We start from the raw sequence: 18,652 nt of genomic DNA, 5'->3' as shown, positions 1-18,652 counted from the left end.
AATGTTGACTTTTCTCTATCTGATGTGGGAGGAAAGGACATTTTAGAATGTCAGTTTCCTCCCAAGTAGAAATGTTGAGTTTTGATCATCCCTAAGTAAATTAACTCTTCTGCTTTTAACAACTGGAAGATGATGTGCCATGAAGCAACAGTTCATGATTCTAGAGCAGGGGGACGTTGAGCATTACATTGGGATATGGTTCAGAGGGCCAGTCACTTTTTACTTGAGTAATTGAATTGCCAATAATTACTGTTCTAATATTCTATTAAATTGCTGCATAGATGACTCAGTTTCTTTCCCAACATCTCATTATTAAGCTGGTACAAAGTTTAGGTTACGAGATGCTCAATAATTTTTTTTTAACTTTAAAAAAATGGTGGTTCTTAGAAACTAATTTTTTTTTTTTAATTGAAATTATTGGCTTTAATGAAATGGTCATTGGGAAGGTTTTTTAGGTCCATGATGGAACTGTTACAGGCACTTATTCACAGCAGAATAGCTGGTAGTCTGGCAATTAGACTATCAGGGATGTTGGAGACTCAAGTTCATGTTATTGCTCTGCTCTGCCTGATTTAAAGCAGGACCTTGATCTGGGATTTTTCTGTATCCTGTAATTTTAAATGTACCCATCTCCACCACCAGTGTCTATATTTGCCTTTTGTTTGGTCCAAACATTCAACAAAGGTGTAACAAATACAATTTTTTTACCCCAACATTTTGAGGTAAATAGAATTCTTGTTTTTTGGCTGGATGTAATTAGTAGTTTGAGCCTGAGCATTACAGTACTACTGATTTCCACTTGGTGTTTATTACATCTTAACAGACTGCCTTTATAGTGAATGGCTATAAAGTGCTGTGTATGGTGGGTTGAAAGTGTGGAATAATTTGTTGGTAAAGGTACTGAGTGCTTATGGAAGGAAACTTGAGGCATTAGATAGCTGTGAAGCACCTGTGTAGATGTGGTGGCCAAAGTGTCATTTTATTTTTGTGACTGCTGTGCTGCTTTAGCCCATTAGAATATTTTTGAAAACCAAATTAGTGGGTAAAGGAAAACTGGGGTATGTGTTTTGTGTAGGATTTTAGGATGCTATTAAGCAAAATGAGTAATTGCACATGGTAGGAATCTTAAGCATGGTGGTAAAAGAGGCTTTTCCATGAAAGAAAATATAAATATATTATGAAGTTTGGAAAAAGAAGACAAATAATTGGTAATGAACAGTGTGAGGGCCCAGCAGATACTTGATTTGTTCCTTCAAACAGGTAGGTATTTTAAGAGAGCTAAGCAAGCACTACTATTGGGTAGATGCATAAACAGTTTTTCAGCTAAAAGCAGAATGCCAGAAGGTTTCAAGAGGGGTTTATCAGTCCTGTTCTGGGTCCACTGTTAAACATTTTTGTTAAAGATTTAGATGCACGAAGAGAGAGGTTTCTGATCAAGTCTGCACTGGGACAGTTTTCAAACACTTGGGAGCATGCAAATACAATTAAAAAAAATTGATAGATTGGAGGACTAGGTACCAAACAAATGTAAGCTGCTGTACCTAGGGAGGAAGAAACAAATGCAGAAGTACAGAATGGGAGATGACTGGCTAGGCCAGGGGTTGTCAACTGGGGGTATGTGGGAAGGCGTTAGTGGGTATGCATGAATGGTGGGGATGGAGTGCCGCCACCCACCACCCCACACCACTGCCTCCAGGAGCAGGGCTGGTGTGGGGCAAGGGCACTGGTGCCCCTCTGCGGGTTGCAAAGGTGCTGCTCAGCTGGTCAGACGTGTGGGGTGGGGAAAGCTTGCATGCAGCGGTAGCCACCGCCATTGACCACTGTGCGCCGCTGCTCCACATCCAGCTGTGCACCCCCCTTCCCTGCTCTGTGTAAAGGCACCGGGGGTACATTTACAAAATGCAATTCTGTGCTGCATTAACAGTGTAGTAAGACAGACCTGAGAGGTAACAAGACTGGTCAACTTGGCATTGGTTAGGTCTTAGCTAGAGTACTGTGTGTGGTATTGGTTCTGCAGTGTAAAGGGGATATGGAGACATGGGAGAGCATCCTGAGGTGAGATGGGAACATAAGAGCATAGAGACACTTGCTGAAAGTTTCTGGGTTAGGGTCAGAGGGAAGAGCAATATGGATGATATAGTGGTGGGTGTTTGCTATAGACCACTGGACCAGGAGGATGAGGTGGATGAAGCTTTCTTCAAACAGCTAGCAGAAGCTTCCACATCACAGACCCTGGTTCTCATGGGAGACTTCAGTCATGCTGACATCTGCTGGGTGGGCAATATGGCACTGCACATTCAATCCAGGAAGTTTTTGGAGAGCACTGGGGATAACTGCTTGGTGCAAGTTTTGGAGAAGCCAATTAGGGGCTTTGCTGTTCTTGATCTGCTGCTCACAAACAGGGAAGAATTGTTGGAGAATAAAAAAGTGGATGGCAAGTTGGGTAGCAGTGACCACAAGATAACTGAGTTCAGGATCCTGAGGGAAGGAAAGAGCAGCAGAGTAAGGACCCTGGACTTCAGAAAAGCAGACTTTGACTTACTCAGGGAACTGATGGGCAGGATCGCCTGGGAGGCCAGTCTGAGGGGAAAGGTTCAAATCAGCAGGTCCAGATGCTGTCCACCTCAGGCTGTTGAGGGAATTGGCAGGGGTTATCGCGGGGACCCTGGCATGGCTTTACGAGCACTTGCGGTGCTCTGGCCAGGTGCTGGATGACTGGAAGAGGGCCAGTATGGTCCCCATCTTCAAAAAAGGGAGGTGTGAGAACCTGGGCAACTACAGGCCCATTAGTTTTACTTTGATCCTGGGGAAGCTCTTTGAGAAGATTATCAAGGAGCACATCTGTGAAGGGCCAGCAGTGGGGATGATGCTCAGGGGTAACCAGCATGGTTTCATTAGGGGCAGGTTCTGTCGCACCAACCTGATTGCCTTCTACGATCAGGTCACAAAATCATTAGACGCAGGTGTCGCGGTGGATGTAGTCTTTCTGGACTTCAGGAAGGCCTTTGGCACTGTCTCCCACCACATCCTCTTTAAAAAGGTAGGCAACTGTGGCATTAATGCCTACACAGTCAGAGAGATAGCAAATTGGCTGAGGGGCCAAACCCAGAGAGTGGTGGTGGATGGGTCATATTCAACTTGGAGGGATGTGAGCAGTGGAGTCCCCCAGGGCTTGGTCCTTGGGCCCGCACTGTTCAATTTCTTTATTAGCGACTTGGACGAGGGGGTGAAAAGCACCCTGTTTAAATTTGCAGACAATACTGAGATTTGGGGTGAGGTGTACACATTAGAAGGGAGGGACAGGATACAGCTGGACCTGAACAGGTTACAGCAAATGAGAACAGGATGGGATTCAGTACTGATAAGTGCAGGGTGCTGTACTTGGGCAGTAAGAAAGAGCAGCATACCTATAGGCTGGGGAACTTTCTTCTTGAAAGCACAGTGGCAGAAAGAGATCTTGGAGTCATTATCGATTCCAAAATGAACATGGGCTGCCAATGTGAGGACACGGTCAGTAGGGCTAACTGCACCTTGTTGTGCATCCACAGATGCGTCACAGGCAGGGCCAAGGAAGTTCTCCTCCCCCTCTGTGCGACACTGGTCAGGCTGCAGTTGGAGTACTGCATCCAGTTCTGGGTCCCGCACTTCAGGAGGGATGTGGACAACACTGAGAGGGTCCAAAGGAGGGCCACTCACATGATCTGGGGACCGCAGGGCAGACCCTACCAGGAGAGGCTACAGGACCTTAACCTGTTCAGCTTTCGCAAGAGAAGGCTGAGGGGGAACCTGGTGGCCATTTATAAACTTACTAGGGGGGACCAGCATGGAATGGGAGAGATCTTGTTCCCCTGAGCGCCTCCTGGAGTAACAAGGAATAATGGCCATAATTTTTTAGAGAGTAGGCTCAGACTAGACATTAGAAGGCACTACTTCACAGTCAGGGTGGCTAGGATTTGGAACCAACTTCCAAGGGAAGTGGTGCTGGCTCCTACCTTGGGGGTCTTTAAGAGGAGGCTTGATGATTACCTAGCTGGGGTCATTTGAGCCCAGTTTTCTCTCCTGCCCAGGGCAGGGGGTCAGAGTAGAAGATCTGCAAGGTCCCTTCCGACCCTACATTTATGAATCTATGAAAGGAGTCCAGGAGAGAGGGTTAAGGAAAACTTACTGAGGGTGCAGAAATAAACCATCCTGATTCACAGGAAGACTAGCAAGTATGGCAGAAGACCAGCTTGGCTTAGCAGGGAACTCTTTAATGAGTTAAAACACAAAAAGGAAGCTTCTAAGTGGAAACTCAGACACAAGACTAGGGAGGAATATAAGAGTATTGCTTGAGAATGCAGGGGTGAAATGAGAAAGGGCAAAGTGCAACTGGAATTGCAGCTAGCAAGGGATGTGAAGGGTAACAAGAAGGGTTTCTACAAATATGTCAGCAACAAAAAGAAAATCGGGGAAAGTGTGGCTCCCTTACTGAATGGGGGAGGCAACCTAGTGACAGAGGATGTAGAAAAGGCTGAAATGCTCAATGCCTTTTCTACCTCAGTCTTCACAGGCAAGGTCAGCTCCTAGACTACTGCACCTGGTGGCACAGTTTGGGGAAGAGCTGAGCAGCCAACAGTGGCAAAAGAACAGGTTAGGGACCATTTAGAAAAGCTGGATATTTACTAGGGGTGCAGTAAAGCACTGGAACAGGCTACCCAGAGAGGTTGTGGAATCTCTATCCTTGGAAATCTTTATGATCAAGGTAGACAGAGCCTTAACTGGGGTGATATAGTTGGGGATGGTCCTGCTTTGAGCAGGGGGTTGGACTAGATCGGGGGGTGTGTGTGCAAAATACAGCCTGTGGGCTGGATCTTGCCCACAGAGGGGCTTTGTCTGGCTTGTGGCAGGTCCTTTGGTCCTGCTGAAGTGTCCTGCCACCCCCTGGGCACGCAGTGGAGCTGGGGCAGCTCCATAGCTGGACTGCCTTTCTAGGCAGCCCAGGACATGGCAGCTCCTTCTGGCTGCCATTGGTCTCAGCCCTGAGATACTGCCGAGGACCCTCACGCAGCCCGTATGCATTCTGGGCCTGCGGTGGACTCGCCTGCTCACACTGAAGAGCTGCAGCAGCAGTAGTGTTGATGGGGAAGAAGTGTGCTGGGCAGGTTAAGAAGTGGCCCCTCACCCTTGCTGCTACCCGTTGCTTCCTGCAGCAGTCCCCCAGAGCTGGCGCTGGGCTGCCCTGTGTTTCTTCTGCACTGCCCCCGCTGTCCTGCTGGGCAGCCCGAAGTGGTGGTGACAGTGGTGGAGATGCAGGGCAGCTCAGCATGGGCTTCTGGCGGCTGCTGCAGGAAGCACTGGGTAGTGGTGAGGGGGGAGGGGACACTTTTTCCCCACGCTGAGCACATTTCTGCCCTGCTAGCCTTGCTGCTGCTGCTGCTGCTGTTCACTGTGAGCAGGCGAGTCCGCAGCAGGCACGGGGTGGGTCGAGGCTGTGTGCAGGTCCCCGCCAGTACTGCAGGGCTGGGGCCAGCAGCTATCACAGCCTGGGCTACCTAGAAAGTCTAGCTGTGGAGCTATCCCAGTTCCACTGGATGCAGGATGCACCACAGTGGGGTGGTGTGGAGCAGGCACAGGGTGGGCTAGATTGGGGATGTGCGCACATCTGGCTGATCTGCTTCTGCTGGAGTCCGGAGCAGGTGCGGGGAAGGGCTCTGTGCTGTTGGCGGTGGTGGGGAGGTGTAGCAGGATGCATGGGCTCTGGGCTGTGGCGAGGTGGGTGCTGGGTGGCTCAGAGGTGCATGGTAGCCCTCTGCATATACCCATCCCGCCATACCCTCAAATGCTCCTCCACAAATCCCACAGCCACACCCTCCCCACATGGAATCACACACCCCACAAACACTGTACCCACACACACCATCCACACCCCCTTCCCCACCACACCTGAGTGCCTCTGGGGGGGAGCACTGATGCACCCCCCCACAAGCCCCCATACCCACCCACCCATATCCACACACATCCCCACATCCTTCCCTACACCCCACATACACATACACACACACATCCACAGCCCTGCACAAACTCCATATCAACCCACCCATGCCCCCCACCCCGCCACACCACTATATGTTAGTGTGGATGTTTAATTTTTAGTATATAATTTGGGGGTTTTTTCAGTTCCAAGATGGCAAATACCTTTTCCCAAAGCGTACTTCTGGGCAAGTGGAGGGAGTTATAGTGGCAAAGGTCAGGGGTTAGCGGACGGGACTAACAGTACCAAGATGGTGACCGGGGTGGGGCACCTGTCAAGGGGTGGGGCTACCCTTGTGCCCTTGACACCTCACCAAAACTAATTAAGTAGCCCTCCAACTGAAATAATTACCTGCCCCTGAACTAGATGGCCCCCTGAGGTCCCTTCTAACCCTCATTTTCTATGATTCTGTGAATGCAACCTGCTTAAGGAATGACTGAGAAAACTAGGTATGTTTGGCTTGGCTTGGCTTGGCTTGGCTTAGGGGGACACGATAATAATTTTCAAGTATTTGAAAGGCTGCCATAAAGAAAAGAAAAGGAAAGACAAGATTAGGCTTAAATTGCAGAAACTCAGATTTAGATTAAATTTAAGAAAAAATACTGTGAAATCAAAAAGGCAGTAGCACAAGCTGCCCCGGAAGTTATGGACTATCCATTAGTGAAGGTTTTCATGAAGAAGCTGGATAAGCATGTCTGTATTATGTAGGTATAGCACATCGTGCGTTTGTTTAGGGAGCTGGACAGTGTGGCTCTGCAAGTCCCTTCCTACCCTGTAATTCTAAGAAAACTATTATGTGGAATTCTTTAAAAAGTATTGGTATAGAACTGCTCGATGGAACGCCACTGATACCGAGGCAAATACCTTAATGCTGCTTAAGAAAAAGGAATGGACTGTAGTGACTACAAAGTCACTGTCTTTGTTAAAGTAATTCTTGTAATTAATCTTCGTGCTTGAAGGCATTGGGCTAAGCATACAGTAAGGTCAGGAAGAGTTTCTTCCTGTGTGTGGGTATCATATCACCCCTTCTGGGGACCCACCTGAGGCACTTTCTTGGCCACCTAAAGAGTGAGAAAAGAAGTGGGCAGTCTGCAGAGCTGGCAGGTCTTCATGAGCTGCCACCACCTTGGGTGCCACTTGGGGATACCTTTTGGGGAAGAGTTGGGTGTTCTTTGGGACAGCCAAAGACCCTCTGTAGTGGGGATGGCATGGGAGGGACTTTGGGGAAGGAATTTCCCTGGAACGAGACAGGGGAGTGAGAGCGGGTGAGAATGTGTTGGAGAGGGAGTGGGAAGAGGTCTCTTGTACCTAGATGTAAGTGGGGGTTGGCAAGGGTTGGGAAGCATGACCTATTGGTCAGAGGGTTTGCTTTTATGGGCAATAGGCAGGGAAGTTAGAGTGAAGGGATATGATGGAGTTTTCTACTTTTGAGCTGTTTGAGAGATGTAGTGTCTTTTCTTTATCTGTGGGTTGTTTGTGCTTTTTTGGATATGATGGGATATAAATCTAAATAATAATAGTAATATTAATTACACAATTTGGTACATAATGCCTGTCTGAAATATCCCGAATAGGTCTCTGTTAGACCTTTCTGCTGTTGTGTTTCCTGTGTTCAGCATATTGATTTTTCTATTATTGAAAATCTAGAAGAAACTTTTTCTCATAGAAGAATCTAAGTTTTAGTATTGTTCTTTTGTTAGAAACAAACTAGACATTTAAAAAGAATTTGTTGAATCTTCTATTAATGTTACGCTTAGTAGAATTCTGGTTCATTGAATCCCTTTGATCCCAAAATACCGTGTTACTAGAAATTAGATGAAGTCCCCAGAATTGCATCATTTTGTACTGTAAAGCATCTATGCTTCTTTAAATGCATATAGTGGCTCTCTGGGTTTTTTGGGTAGACAAGAACCCTCCTAACATGGTGAGGTGAAAGGTACGAGTATTATTCCAAATGGATAATATTTGGTCATGCTTTGCTTTTCCTGAAACTTGTGTTAATAATAATAACAATAATAATAATAATAGAAATGTCTTGTTGACAATAGCTGCTGGTTTACAAGTTCAAACAAGGTTGTTGATGAATCATAAGTAATATATGGGTTCTTCCAATAAGCTTTTTGATAAAGCATTCTTGGATAACAGCTTTGTGGGATATTTTGAGAAGTGTCTTAGATGTAAAATATATAGATTCATTCATGAGTAGTTTTCTTGTGAAAGAACTTTTAAAATAGGCAGCTGATAATCTAGACCAAATTTTACTCATCACTTTGTGTTTGAACTAGTAATTTATGTTTACATTGCTAGTGTTTTTTTAAAACATGCATTACAAACAATAACAACGTAGAGAATTTATTTGTACCTTACTCATTAATGACTAACTTTATATTTTAAGTACAGTGCATAGCTTTATTTGAAAAATTAGAAGTCTTTATACAGAATTAGAGAAAAAGTAAATAGCTTAAGAAATATGCAAAAGCACAAAATCTTACCTCATTTCTTTATAAACTGCCTAATTTCTACAGTTAAGGCTTATCTACATTCAGAGTTATACTGGTTTAATTTAATATGTTAGCTTAAATTGGTTTAATTTAAGTTGTGCAAACTCCTCTGTGACTACTCTTGTTTTGAGTTTGAGTGCTTTAAATTAAACCAAGTTAAGAGGAACTGAAATAAGTGCGTACATAAGGCTTGAAGTCACGTAAGCCTCTGTGTAATAAAATATTGATAATCTTGCCTTGGTTGTTCTTGAGAACTGTATTCACGTTCAAAACAGTCTTTAATTTAAGATTGAATATCAGAATTCATTTTAAGCTGACTTAAATCTACTGTACAGTGAAAGAAAAGAGAACTGCTCAGAACAGAAAAAATGGCAAAATGAATGAATAATGAAATTAATTCTCCAAAATGGAGTGACAGAATGTCTTAGATGTTGTTTTGCAAACTTCAAATCTTGTAAGTTTTAGAAGCAGGTGTAAAGATCATTTTATCGTATGGTCATGCCAAAAAAAATTACCTTATGTACCTTGACTTTAGCTGTGAAAGAAATAGTTCACTCACCAAAATCTGAGTTTACACGCAGGGTTTCAGTTACTTAAAAACATTAGTACAAAATTATGAATATCGTCTATTTACATAGTGGAACATTGCTTCATAGGGACCAATCCATAAAAAGTTGGTATGTGAAATTTTGCATTGCTGTTGATAAACTGATTAACAGCTTTTCTGCCATATAATAGGATATATATTTGAAAGTTAAATATTATGATACTCGTGTTCTCTTTCTTAGAGTAAATATTCTGCTGCAGTCATTGGGTCTTACTCTTTTTGTCCCTTGCAGTGATTTTGCTGTTTCCTTTTGACTTGTCCTTTTTTGCCCTTTTGCTTTGTGGTTGCAATGATCATTCTGAAGATCTGTTGAACTGAGGGCTGGTTCTGTACATGGAGTGCTACAGTCCTGAGAAATTTGCTCTTCATTGTTTCTTCTTGCTTTACTAGGGCTATATGCAGCTAGTTGACAAAGTGCAACAGCTGCTGTTTGCTTCTGCTCATCACAGTTATCAATTACTTTCAAATCTTGGGCTTCATTACTGTGTACTGTGAAAGGTTTGTCACAAACAGTGTTACTGGCATGATTTTTTGGTTTACATACTTCTGCTCCAGAATTTTCATTTTCAGTGTTTGGAGTGGTGGCAGCCCTAGCATCGTGTGATGGACTCTGGAATGAAGCTTTCAGGCTGAATATGTTACAGGAATCTTTCACTGAGAGATTTAGAGGCATATCCTGCAATTCCAGGAAGCTCTGAGTTTCTGTTTTGTATGTGTGTTCATGAACAGTTCCTGCATTTGTGTCAGGCCTCTTTGAAAGATTAAGTGGTGCTATTCCTGTGTCGTCCTCCCTGTTGGACAAGTGTTCCTCACTGTTAGCGTGATTTTCAGTCTGAATATGTGAATCTTCATCAGTGACATCAATGCTGAAAGAAATGAAGAAAACAACCCTTAATTGATTAGTTTTTATTTTCTGATAGCATTGATAGCTAGGAAAAGAAAGTTTGGCTAGAAGTTTGATAACTTTTTGGTCCCACTTTAACTTGGTAATTCAGTGTAATTAATAATAGAGTTTGTATTGCTCTGCATAGTTCTCTTGAATATAGGGGAATACAAAAAGTGATTGAAAAAAATTATGTTTTTAAGTAGTATGGGCAAGTCTTGCATCAGTTACCACCATAGAAATGTTCTAGTTTGTACTAGGCTTACATAGATGTTTAGTACAGAATAATAATTTCCTTAAACATAAAGTATTGATATAACACTTTATCAATAGGTAAAACATCAAGGAATTTGTCTTTGCTTTCCCCTAGTGAACATGAAAAAAAATTCTGGATAGGTGTGCATTTTTTTTTTACCTGGTAGGTGAATCTTCCCTGTCTTGCTGGGTCTGCACATTTTGAAGGAGAGTTGATTGATCTGTGCTTTTCCTCACAGGTCTGAAGGCTGTGAAACTTTCTTCATGTTGGTCATATTTGCCAGTTGTTGTGGAAGATTTGTTAGAAAGGTCAAAAAGGCCTGTCTGAGTGAAGTTAGTAGGGCTGGGTCTACCTGGTGAGCCTGTTGCTGCACTTCCAGCGAGGGGGCTCATTTTAGCATTGTCCCTTTCATTTTGATCATCTTTCGAATGATTTTTGGCAAGCAGCAATGGAATTTCTTTGTCATAATCAGTTTGCTTTTTATGCGAGCTTAATGGGTATTGTTGAGATGGACTTAAAGAACCTGGGTAGAGCAAGGCCGTTTCGTCCATCAAGTGAGAAGTTTGATCTCTGCTAATACCAGCGACAGGTGGAAATCTGTAAAAGGGAGGATCTGTTGGTCGACAAAATCCATATGGTATTGGAGGACTGGAATGATACTGGAGTAATCTGTAGTGCTCATATGTTGGTTTTGGGAGTGGCCCAGGATGGGGGAGGAAATGTCTTTGATCTTGTGAGCTATAGACAGACAGAGCAGAGTTTTCGCACTCTGAATTACCTGGAAGCAAGTAAGGTGCATAGATAGCCAGTCTGTGGTCATAAAAATGAGATGGATATTCTGGAATCATTGGTTGCATATAAGGTGGAATTGAACCAAAACCTTTTGTGGGAGGAACTTTATGTGGAAACTCTGGTGAGATAAAAGTGGAACCTGTTTTCCATGGGTGGTTTGGAGCATGAAATGCAGACTTTGCATGAAACGGTGAACTTTTGTTTGCATTAGACAGGGATATAATTTCAGAAAGTTCATCAGTTTCTGGGCCCTTGCTTTCTCTGTGCTCTCCTACAGGAACAAATGCTGAGGGCCTTATAGTGGTGTCCAAAACAGGCTGAATGTTGATTGCACTTTCTGTGGTTGTATTGGTAGGAGTCAGTTCCTTTTGAATGACAGGTTTTTGTCCTTGAGCCAACTTGCTTATTGCCTGGTTTTGTAGTTCAGCATTTTCCTTTGCATCATCTTTTGCCAAAGCATATTGAGGCTTAGTATCAAGATTTGTCAGTCCATTTGCTGTAGATTTAGAAGAAGTCGGTTTAGCTGAAGGTTCTAAGTGATTAATCTGCTTTGGCTCTAAGGAACTGGACTTTGGACACTTGATAACTCGGTCCTGCTCTGACACTAAAGTAATTGAGTTTTTGCAAAGACCATACTTCATATGGTTGAAAAGGTGCGATTTCTCATTGCAAGTAAAGGGACATTGAAAACACTTATATTTAAATGGCTTTCCTGGAGGTCTTGGGATATAATGGGGCTTCTTTGGTTTACGCTCTTTGAGGAGGCTCATTTTTCTGCTTTAGTGATACTTAATACTTCTTTATAAAATAATTTTCTTGTGGTTTATTTCCTCAACTTCCAGTTTTTCAGGTTCTAAGAATCACTTCCCCAGGATAGAAGGGGATATTTGATTTGAAGCCAGCTCCTTTACTAGCAGGTGTCAGGGCTGGGAGGAAAGAACCAATCCCACAACTGGTTGTACAGGAACTGTAACAAAAAAAGCGATGTTAGCTATGCTGGCACATAGGAGTTAAATTAAAAAGCCCTCCTCCAAAAGCAAAACATTCCTTCAGATGCATCTCTGAGGTTTTTCTTCCCTAGACATTTGTATAGCATATTTCATATATCAATTAGGATCTGTAGGCCAAAGTTCTTAAAACTAGGTGCCAAATTTTAGATACCCACATTTATGTTTAGGTGCTTCTAGAGAAAATCAGAATTGCTGAGTTCTGCAGTTCTTGGTAACTTCAAAGGAACTAAAGAAATCTGAGGATGCATTTATTCAGAAGGCAAATGGGAACAACAAAAGAGTATAGAAATAGGGTGAAACTGCTGGGAGAGGGGATAGGGAAGAGGTGAGGTGGCAGGTCCTGGCAGTTGGAGAAGAGACAAGCTTGTCAAGCCTGTTGGAGAAAGAAAGCAGGGAATTTCCTGCTTAGTATAATTAGGGTGGAGTGAGATTGGTTGCACCTTGGATAGCTGACCTAGCTCTTCCAGAAACTTACCTGTCCTCCCTCCTGCCTGGCACAGTGTCTCCTAGCAGTTTAAGCAAATGTCTGAAAGCTGGCCAGTCAGAATAGAAATGTCAGAACTGCCAATATCTCAAGGGATAAAACCACCCACTTTTTTTTCTTCTTCCTTGTTAAATTGACAGTAGTGGATATTAAAATATGTAGCCAATGGCATGCTTTGCGTCATTAATGGGTTTAACGTTCTTCAGCAGCATAGCTGACCTTATCTGCTGTGTGCTCGCTGTTAACACACGCACTTATATTCAGGTAGAAACGTGTCAGATAACCATGATCCACTTGCATTCTGAAAGCTAAAGTGGATACTTTATACAGCCTGATGATTTGCACAGCAGATAAGTCAGGAGGGCTTGTATCAGCTTGTTCCTTTATGTTCACTTATTCTGAAGGCGTGAGAAACTCTCAGAGTCAAGTTCTCATGATTTTATAGGATGTGTTATGGCAGAGATCTAAAAACTGATGATTTCATCACAAACTAAGCATCATTATCAACATGATGACTGTTGCAAAACCATGTACTGTAACTATTGTCTTACCCGAAACTACAGCAATATTAATTGTAAGAGTCACTAGTGCAGGTTGATATTCTTTAAAAGTTTTTACACCAAGAGTTAAATTAGAAATATTAAAATTAGTAGGTTTAGGTAAAGAATTACTGTTAATTATGTGTTGTGAAATTTTATTCAAAGTATAAAGATATTTTGCATTTTTTAAATCAGATGTTTTATTTAATAGAAAATTATATGCAAGACATTTTATTGAAAACTGAAGGCAAAGCTAGAAAAATGCTGCTTATTTGAACAGGTATAGTAGTTTTAGCAAAATGCTGTATTACGTAAAGCTTGCTCATGACATCATAGTGACTTAAGTATTTACTAATTTAGCAGAATTGTCATTTTAAAGGCACCTTGAGTGAATGCAAAAATAGACTTACAAAATTGCATGTAGATTTGCCTATGAAAATGTTTGATTTTGTTGTAATCCATTATGAAATAAAGTTGTAACAGTTTAAATAACTGGAAAAATATTGCTGCTGGTGCATGGTTTATTTGTTTTTCTACTAAAAAAAAAAATCAAAGCTCTTTTTGATGCTTCAGACCTGGATACTGCCATAACTTAACTTGACAACAGAGTAAATCTGATAACTTTTAAAATACACAGTAGCATGTTAAAATTTGGTCAGTAGCAGTCTCTTAGAAGTATGATTCATTGAACAAAAAATACACTTTGAGACAAACCGGGTTTCATTAGAATTATGATGAAATGCACAAGCATTGCTCTTGATCAGATAAAAATGGAAATAATAATAATCCTGGTGTGTGACCTGCCCTTGTTTTGTCTGTAATAAGTTTACTGTATTTGATTTTTGACTAATGATGTATAACTAAAGTTGGGGGCTTGTAATAGACTTGGTTAAGTCAGTTTGTACTTGTTCTTCTTTGAGCTTTCTTGAAAGTACAGGCACTGATTATGTTGGAAGAGAGACTGTTGTCAAAATAAGCTATTCAGTGTGTTCAGTTGTTATTGAATATTAAATAGTGCTAATTGTCTTTATTTTTTTACAGAGTCTCTTTGCTTAATAGTATAAGAGCCTGTGTGCATCTTCCTCTTGTTTATGGTATTCCATGCTGTTAAAAAGAAATAATTGAAATCATATTTTGAACTATGATGTTTTAAACATACAAATGGATTTTTGCACTTTTAGAGCTAAGCACTTGTGTAATAGGAATGGCCAATTAATTTCTTTGCTTTGTGTTTATTAAGGAAAGATGGCTAAAAAGGTTTTACAAGATTTTTTAAAGTTTTTATTTTACCTAAATGCTATTCTTACTCATCAAAACTGCATGCAGCAGTGCAGACTGAAGCAGCTGTCCTTATGTCATAGGCAAAGAATAAGCAGGTCATTACCTGATCTTTACCTCTCTTAATTCTGACCTAGTATCTACCAGCTCATTTATCCTATCTCTTCTTCTTTGTTGGTTGTGTGCCCCCCCAAGTTGTTCTAACTGACCTTCATCTCATTGGTTGAAAATACTAGTAATAACATGCTTCTAGTCCAGGAAGACAAAATTTCAGTTCCAATCTCCAAGAAAAACATAGCAGTATCTACAGATACGTATTTACATAAAAATTTAATTATTTGATCACCCAAATACCACTAGGAATAACAGATGGTTTAAAAAAATAGTTGCAAACTCTTAGAAAAACCAAAAAAACCATATATAGGAAGCATTAATTTCTTTATGGTTGGACTATATATGACTGTTGCTGAGAAAGTAAAAGTTAAACTGTTAACACTAATGGTTCTGATGTTTTAATGAGTGAAAAAAATAGTCTTCCTTTTAAAATCTTGAATAATATGATGGTATATTATCTGCAAATCATTATAATCTTCCATAACAATGTTATAATGTTAAATACTTAAGTATTTTACACTTCATTTCATTTGTACTTTGACTGTTTGATTTTAAATATTCACATAATTATACTTATTTTATAAATATCCTCAATGCCCTTTCCTGGCTTCCAACTGTACTAATGTTTTAATTGAAAATAGGATATTCAGTTACTGTTGCTTAAATAGAACAGAAGCGTTCTTAGCTGTTTGTGTACTGCTTGTCTACCTTTGTCTCCCTGTATTGTATTAGGCTGTGTCTTTTTTGCATAACTTCCCTCCCCCGCTTTAGCCTCAATGTGCATAGTTTCGGTTGGCCACAGGTTTTCTTCGTCTCATTTATAAACATGCAAAACTATTGCCAGCCCTTTCTTTTTGTAGTATGTTAGCCAGTCCTTAAATTAAGAATACTGTAAATTTGCATGTGTTAGTTAAGGTTCAGAGTCATCTAGATTTTTTTTTTTAAGTCTCATCTACTAAAGCGGCAGTTTCAGAATTTCTTTTATTACAAACATGGGTGATAATTATAATTTCTCTTTATAGGACATTGCTATGACAGACTATGCTAGTGTTGTGCAGGCTTTGTTATCGTTGCAGTATTCCTTATGGTGATGTTGATTTCTCTGAGCAGGAGTACTTATTGGGGTGGAACATTTTGAAGGGCACACTATAATTAAAATATTGTGATGTGGCATTATTGCATAACTCAAGGACATGCCATTGTCACCTAACAGGTGTGTTGCAAGAACAAGATTTGTGAGTTTTATTCCAGTTAAGATTTTCCAGTGATTAACTACCACTCCCTCTTAAACTTTCAGGTCTTTTAAACTTAAAAATAATTTTTAGCAAAACTATTCCAAGACTGGTAGAAAACATGGGCAAGAGGGTAGGATGAGAATTAGAATGAGATAAGAGATATTGGGTGGAGGGTGGAGAAAAAAGAATCACAGTCGCACAAATAACTCAGCTAAGTAGTACAAGTTAGTAACCAAACTTTATAGAAAACAAATTTAATTGACATTTCTAACAACTTTAAAAAGTTAATGGATCAAAGACAAGCCAATCTTATATCATTAACCTTTCTATAAGTCAGAGATGCACATTTAAAATAAAGATTATTCCATTTTGTATGTAAAGTCAATGCATTTTAAGTTATATCAGTGATTGATTACAAACAGTTGCAGTTTCTAATACCTTACTGAGCATACCTGCTGAAAGGGAGAAAATATGCAAGAGTTGCCTAATTTATTATTTTGTATACATTTTTAGATTAATCAAGTGTTACATTTTGAGAGAAAGTCAGCAGGGTATTATTTAGTAACTATAACTTGTGCAGTGTATCTAATGCTCATGTTTTTTGTGCTGTTTTACATGATAATGTAGGTAAGATGTTAACAACTGGTTCGAACAGCTGCTTAACATATTTTTGTCAGAAAAGTTAACACATAATGTGAAAAGTTAGTCTCAGGAGGGAAGCTGGGTGGGGATGGCAGGTGAAAGAGGGAGAAAGATAGATATTTATTCTCTTTCTCATAAAGTATCAGTTTGTCTTGTTGGAGCTTTCTGACAGAAGCCTTAACTCTACGATAAGTTCACCTGCTAGAAGAAGTTACCCTACACATTGGAGTTAGTAAAAAAAAAAAAAAAAAAGTGCTACTGATGAGCAAATACATTTGATTACTTTTTAGATGTCAGTTTCATTACTATAATTCTTAAATTACTTTTATTAAAAAAAAAAAAGTACTTACCAGTTAAATAGATGGATGAAATGTTGAAGGTGATCCCTGTGGCTAAGCTGTAGCTGTCAGTGCTGAGAGAGAAGTACCTGTTCTCTGCTTGATTTCTAAGTGAAACTGAAGGAGGCTGTTTCAGTGGGAGGGATTTAAAAAAGTGTAGGAGTTGAACCCTCAGGGTGTAGAGATGCACCTGATATTACTCCAGCCTGAAGCTACGATTCATTTGTTTGCATCCACCGCTTTGATTCAGCAGCATCTGAGCTATCAGACAAAACTCTTGTCACTTTTATGCCCTCCAACAGGCAAGTTTCTCTGTTCCCGCACTGTCATGTCTGCGCTACTGAGTAGTAGAACATTGTGACAGATGTGTTTTGCGGAAGATGTTTTAAATCAGTTTTAAGTGGGATGCATCCTAATGACTTTAAGTGGGTTGTAAACAGTAGGAGAAATTACATGTGAGGTGGAGCAAACTACAACAAATCCAACAATATTTTACTTGGGTTTAATTTTATAAAATCCATAATCTTGCCTGAATGCCTTTCCTATTTAACATGCTTGCTTATTTTTTCTTTCTTCACTTTTACTGAGATCTGTTTTTGTCCTTCATGAGTCTCCACTCTGGCTGAGGCGGGACAGAACTAACTTCAAGCCTGCTTGCTACAGGAACCTGCCAAAGCTTGCCTATAATCAACAGCCAAATGCACGGATACTGTAAATGGAAAGGAGTCACCTCAGCAGGAAATTGATTATTGCATTCACACTTTCTCTCCTCTGCAGTTCAGCCTGACAACTGTTGAGCAAACAGATTGCCTCCTCTTGGTTATCTCCTTTTAGTTAGATTTTATAAATATGACAAATTTGTTACTGCATTCACCAGATTTAAACTAGACATCTAAAAGTTTTCTTTGCAGCAGTATTAAATAAAGAAATCAGATTTTTGTATGACTTTTATCCCCTTTTAAACATGTTATTATACTCCTTATTTTCTCTGAAATAAGTTCCTCAATTAAACACAAGTTTTTCAGTCAGAACTGAAGTTTAGGAGAATAAGAGCTGGACATGGGTGGAATCTATTTGTAAAAAGAAAAGTGAAGGAGCTTTCTCTATGCATTTTGGTTTCATATGTGAATTATGTTAAAACATGTTGATTTTAACCACGTAGTTTCAGACTGGATACTAATATTTTGTGTCAGTCTCTCCTCCCACCCTAGAATCATGGTTGTTGATTTTTGAGAGTTTATTTTGGGGTGAGAATAGTGGATGTGTTGTGTCAAAAGCCACAGTGTAGGTTTCTGAATGAATTTGAGTATTGTGATCTGTTGTCCAGATAGCACTCTTGACAGAGGAATATTATTTCAGATCTCTACAATAGGAATATGGAGACAAATTAGTTCTGTATGTGCTATTTCTTAGTCTGTAGTCCATATTAAACACTAGCATATGCAGGCAGGACTCTGGGAATGTGCCTCTATAGCAGCAACAATGTTGGTCCTTCATTTGTTGTCTAAATTCTGAGTCCAGGTGAGCTAGCAATCTGAATTGAAATCTCCTATGGATTAAATTGGAAATGATCCATATGCAATAAAGGTACACGTAGTCTCTAAGTAAGGGAAAAAGTTATAGCAGGCAGGGTATAGGGAGGATGTGGTAGAAGCTTCTCACTGCATGATTCTGAGTAGAGGCACAAAACTGGATGACAGTAGACTTCAGACTACTCTTATTCCTACAAGTAGTCCTTCACAAAGCAAATTTGAAACTTCTCAGCGCATCATTTTGGGTTATCCATGCAATAAACCTGAATTTGTTGTACTAAATGGGAATAAATACAGGGGTTCAATTTCTGATACTGTTAGTAAGTGATCTTTTGCCAGAATCAAATGATGTATATTTGGAGAAAATATATTGAGTGTATTGATCTAAAAGAAGTTTAAGTGTTTTTCTATACTCTTCTGTGTAGGTAGAC

General features: G+C 40.5%; 2 protein-coding genes across 2 annotated transcripts in view; one reads left to right on the top strand and one right to left on the bottom strand.

The window, feature by feature from the left end:
• Positions 1-18,652, top strand: part of TBCD (tubulin folding cofactor D) — a 220,676-nt gene that overhangs the window by 57,558 nt on the left and 144,466 nt on the right. The window lies entirely within an intron of this gene.
• ZNF750 (zinc finger protein 750) lies at positions 8,347-16,927 on the bottom strand. The gene is made up of 3 exons (XM_090061256.1): positions 16,702-16,927; positions 10,417-12,016; positions 8,347-9,984 (listed from the first exon to the last, which is right to left on the bottom strand). The coding sequence occupies exons 2-3, from the start codon at positions 11,817-11,819 to the stop codon at positions 9,273-9,275; spliced, it is 2,115 nt and encodes a 704-aa protein (XP_089917382.1). The 5' UTR covers positions 11,820-12,016; positions 16,702-16,927; the 3' UTR covers positions 8,347-9,272.

The sequence above is a fragment of the Crocodylus siamensis genome, chromosome 8 (assembly GCF_052110815.1).
Source record: "Crocodylus siamensis isolate JL-2025a chromosome 8, ASM5211081v1, whole genome shotgun sequence".
Taxonomy (NCBI): Eukaryota; Metazoa; Chordata; order Crocodylia; family Crocodylidae; genus Crocodylus; species Crocodylus siamensis.
This window is presented reverse-complemented; position numbering and strand designations above follow the sequence as displayed.

Excerpts from the sequence above, each read along its gene's own strand:
- ZNF750 (XM_090061256.1), bottom strand. The coding sequence starts at position 11,819 with ATGAGCCTCCTCAAAGAGCGTAAACCAAAGAAGCCCCATTATATCCCA. Across the intron at positions 9,985-10,416 it reads AGGGAAGATTCACCTACCAG|CATTGATGTCACTGATGAAG; the intron begins GTAAAAAAAAAA and ends CATTTCTTTCAG.